Source organism: Cebus imitator, unplaced genomic scaffold (genome assembly GCF_001604975.1).
Source record: "Cebus imitator isolate Cc_AM_T3 unplaced genomic scaffold, Cebus_imitator-1.0 Scaffold54, whole genome shotgun sequence".
Lineage (NCBI taxonomy): Eukaryota > Metazoa > Chordata > Mammalia > Primates > Cebidae > Cebus > Cebus imitator.
The window spans coordinates 7,529,156-7,532,797 of NW_016107369.1; the positions used below are offsets into that span (position 1 = coordinate 7,529,156).

Consider the following 3,642-nt stretch of genomic DNA (forward strand, 5'->3'; position numbering starts at 1 on the left):
ACGCTTGGCTAATTTTTGTATTTTTAGTAGAGACAGGGTTTTGCCACATTGGCCAGGCTTGTACGGAACTCCTGGTCTCAGGTGATCTGCCCGCCTCGGCCTCCCAAAGTGCTAGGATTACAGGCGTGAACCACTCCCCAGAGCCCTCTCTGAGGTTATTTCTAAAGGAAGGAGAGAGGAGCAGGCTTTCAGCCTTCCAAAGGTATCAAAGCATTTCCCACTTGCCCTGCCCAGGTCTGATGGCTTTTCAGACGGAAACTGTAGTGAAAGGGGCCCTGTGCAGTGCACTAATCCTTTCCCTAGCCTCCCCTCCTGGCACCCAAACGACAGGTCACTGACAGATCCACTGGCTCCTCTGGGAAGGCCTGAGAGCCTCACAGTGCTGTGACAGCTCATTCACTCCCTGGTGTGCTGGAACTGGCAATCATCCCATCTACCCCAATGCTGCCTGCAGTGACATCACATCAGAAGCTTGGAACCAGCCACAGTGGGAGTATCTGCACCACAGGAATCAGCAAACACTACAAATAAAGTTGTTCCCCTGCCCCCAACAGAAAGCCAACTTACCAGCACATCACTGCTGATTCTGGTGTATAAGGAAAGGATCTGTGCTCCAAGCACACAAAGTGGTGGTTCAGAGCCTGGACTCTGATGTTAGACCTAAATTTGCCAGATGAGCTTAGCAAGTTACTAACCTTTGAGTCTTGGTTGGTTTTAAAACAGGAATAATACTAACACTATCATCAGAAAGGTTGTTATAAGAATTAAATTCACTAATTCATAAAAAGTGCTTTTTCCAGGGTCTGGCATATTAAAGCAAAAAACTCAGTACATTAGTTATTCTCACTGACACACCACAATATACCTAGTCTAGTATACCTCCTATCATGGCTCCATCTATCCAGGTCCAGGACTCTTATCTGTCTTTCTAGTAACAGGTATTTACAACGCCAATGTCTGTACTGTTGTCTCATTCCACCCACAGTCACACAAACCCATTTCCCTCTCCTTTCCCACATATAACCCTGGGAGCTTAGCTACAAGGGAAAGACCTCTGAGAAGGCAGGATGGCATCACGAGGTCAAAGGCTCCATATTTCAGTAGACAGTTCTTAGACTAATGTCTATAACTCTTTACTGTAGGTAACTAAGGTTGACAATTTACAAAGATTAGTTATCTTCTTCCGTTTTTAACTGCCTGTTCAGAGCAATAAAGCAGACAATTTGAAGGAGTGACAGCAGAGAAAGAGACAAGAGAAGGAATGCAGCAAGGCTGGAGACTGTCATAAGCAAGAACCCTGCTGCCTTTCTGAGCCACCTCACATCATTTTTTGAATCACAGTTCAGCACATTACTTAACATTTAATGATGATATACTTGGGAAACCAAAAAAAGCTAATAGGGTTCATTAGGCCTAGTTAACTAAGGCAGGGTATATGGGTAGGGCAGTTTCTGAATATTTCCTTCTCTCTAAAACAGGTGAAATTAGAAGTTCACATTTTGATTTCCAGGGAAATGCAGCCATCCAAAAGGCAGTTCTTCAAATTATCAGACAAATGAATTTTTCTATATTTTGACATACGCACATAATCTCTGGACCCCCTAGGAGGTAAGCAGTATTAGGAAATACTATCCTGAGCAAAGTATATAAAACACACACGCACATGCACACACACACATATATATTTGCTGCACTTTTACTTTTTTAAAAAAGACACAAAGCCCATTATCACCATTACCTTTCTACCACCTGATATTCATAAATCCATGAGAGCTCAGGGTGTAGGACTGGTCATCTTAGAGGGAAAATAGGACACAGAACACTGTCTTGGCTTTAGAAGGCCTAAGAATCAATTACCAAAGCTTAAGATAAATTCTAAGAAAACAATGGCATAAAATAAAAATCTTAAAAACTAGCAAAAAAAAGCATGTACGTGTCCAAAGGAGAAAATAAACAGTTGATTAAATTTGTTCCATCAAAAAACCTTCCCAGAGACAGAGAAATTAAATTTTCAACAGTGTTGCTGGCTTGGCAGGAGCGGTGAGGGGTTGTGTAGGGCAGGGAGCTCCTAGGCTTTCCCTTCTGGAAAAGACTAGGAACCAAAATGCCAAAGCACCATGAGCAGGGGCAGCTCACCTGAAGCCAATTCCTAGCACATGCAGATACAGTTAGGAAAAGCAGCTGCCAGGCTGAGGCAGCAAAGGTCCAAACAATTGCTGAGTTTTGGGCAGCAATTGGGAGAGAAAAGAGAGTAACAGCATCATGGAACATAAAACAAAAAAAATCTGACAATTTGAGATGCTGAGTGTCTTTTAATGTTAAATGTTTCATGTTTCTCAGCTCCTATTGGAAGATTCTTAAGACGGATATTGCCAGACTTCTCTATCTGTAATGGCAACTTTATATATTCAGAGATGTAAATCCCAGTAATGGTCTCATTTAGTCATTCTTTCCAGCTGCTGTTGCCACACACTGAAAGGGAGCTTTGTCCTGAGTCAGGCTCCACAAATGAAACATTTAGCATCATATACAATCTATTGTTCTACACAACACCTTACCCCACTACCTGCTAAGAGATGTTCTACATGGTACACAAACCCTGCACTCAAGTCTCAGGCCCACAGCTGCCTCCTCAGACCTACCTCCGTGGGGTGCAGTCATCATGGGGAGGAATGATGACAACCTTCACCGTGACAGATGTTCTCAGGAGATCGATCATCTGCTCATGGCTAAGAGTGGCTACAGCCACCTTGCAGATCTCCACCAGGCGACTGCCCTGCCTCAGCCCTGCCTGCCAGGCATAACCATAGGGCTCCACATCCGCCACGATGCCCTCATAGTTGACGTGGAAGCCAAGCTGTCCTAGGCCATTTCTTCGCAGAGTCATCTCCACTGATTCACAGCCTTTTGAAACAAACTAGACAAGGAGACAAAAGATATTGTGGTTTAAAGCAATAGGGTATTAAGTGGTGGGCACGGAACTGGAAAATCATTGCAGGAAGGGTTAGTTTTGAATACCTTATTGCCAGCTGAAGAGCAGTCTGGTTATTTCTTCTCCACTAGTCTCCTATTCATTAGGCCAAAAGGAATATACTTGTTGCATCCAAAAAGCTCAACGGCTTCCCTGAAGTTACAAGGAAACCTCTAACAGAGACCTACAGGGAGCTGGCAGTAAATAGAAACCATACACTGCTACTTATTTCGCCTTTGTAAAATTCAAGGCAGCAGAAACTCAAACAATTCTTTCACCACCACCAGCAGATGACTGGGCTGCAGCATCAGGGAACAGGTCACAGGCAAATGGGACACACACACACACACACACACACACACACACACACAGAGTAAATGTGTCTTCCCCGACTTCTACTTTTCTGAAACATCCGTGGAAAACACAAACATGGGGCCGGGCGCGGTGGCTCAAGCCTGTAATCCCAGTACTTTGGGAGGCCGAGGCGGGTGGATCACGAGGTCAAGAGATCGAGACCATCCCGGTCAACATGGTGAAACCCCGTCTCTACTAAAAGTACAAAAAATTAGCTGGGCATGGTGGCGCGTGCCTGTAATCCCAGCTACTCAGGAGGCTGAGGCAGGAGAATTGCCTGAACCCAGGAGGCGGAGGTTGCGGTGAGCCGAGATCGC

The 3,642-nt window shown here is 44.8% G+C and overlaps 1 protein-coding gene across 11 annotated transcripts in view; it reads right to left on the reverse strand.

Moving 5' to 3' along the window:
- SIPA1L1 (signal induced proliferation associated 1 like 1) overlaps window positions 1–3,642 on the reverse strand; it is a 393,891-nt gene that overhangs the window by 63,314 nt on the left and 326,935 nt on the right. For all 11 annotated transcript variants that reach the window (XM_017528751.2, XM_017528750.2, XM_037738573.1 and 8 more), the window contains one exon: window positions 2,643–2,917. In XM_017528751.2, the coding sequence (XP_017384240.2) occupies window positions 2,643–2,917 (275 nt within the window). The remainder of the gene's footprint in view (window positions 1–2,642; window positions 2,918–3,642) is intronic.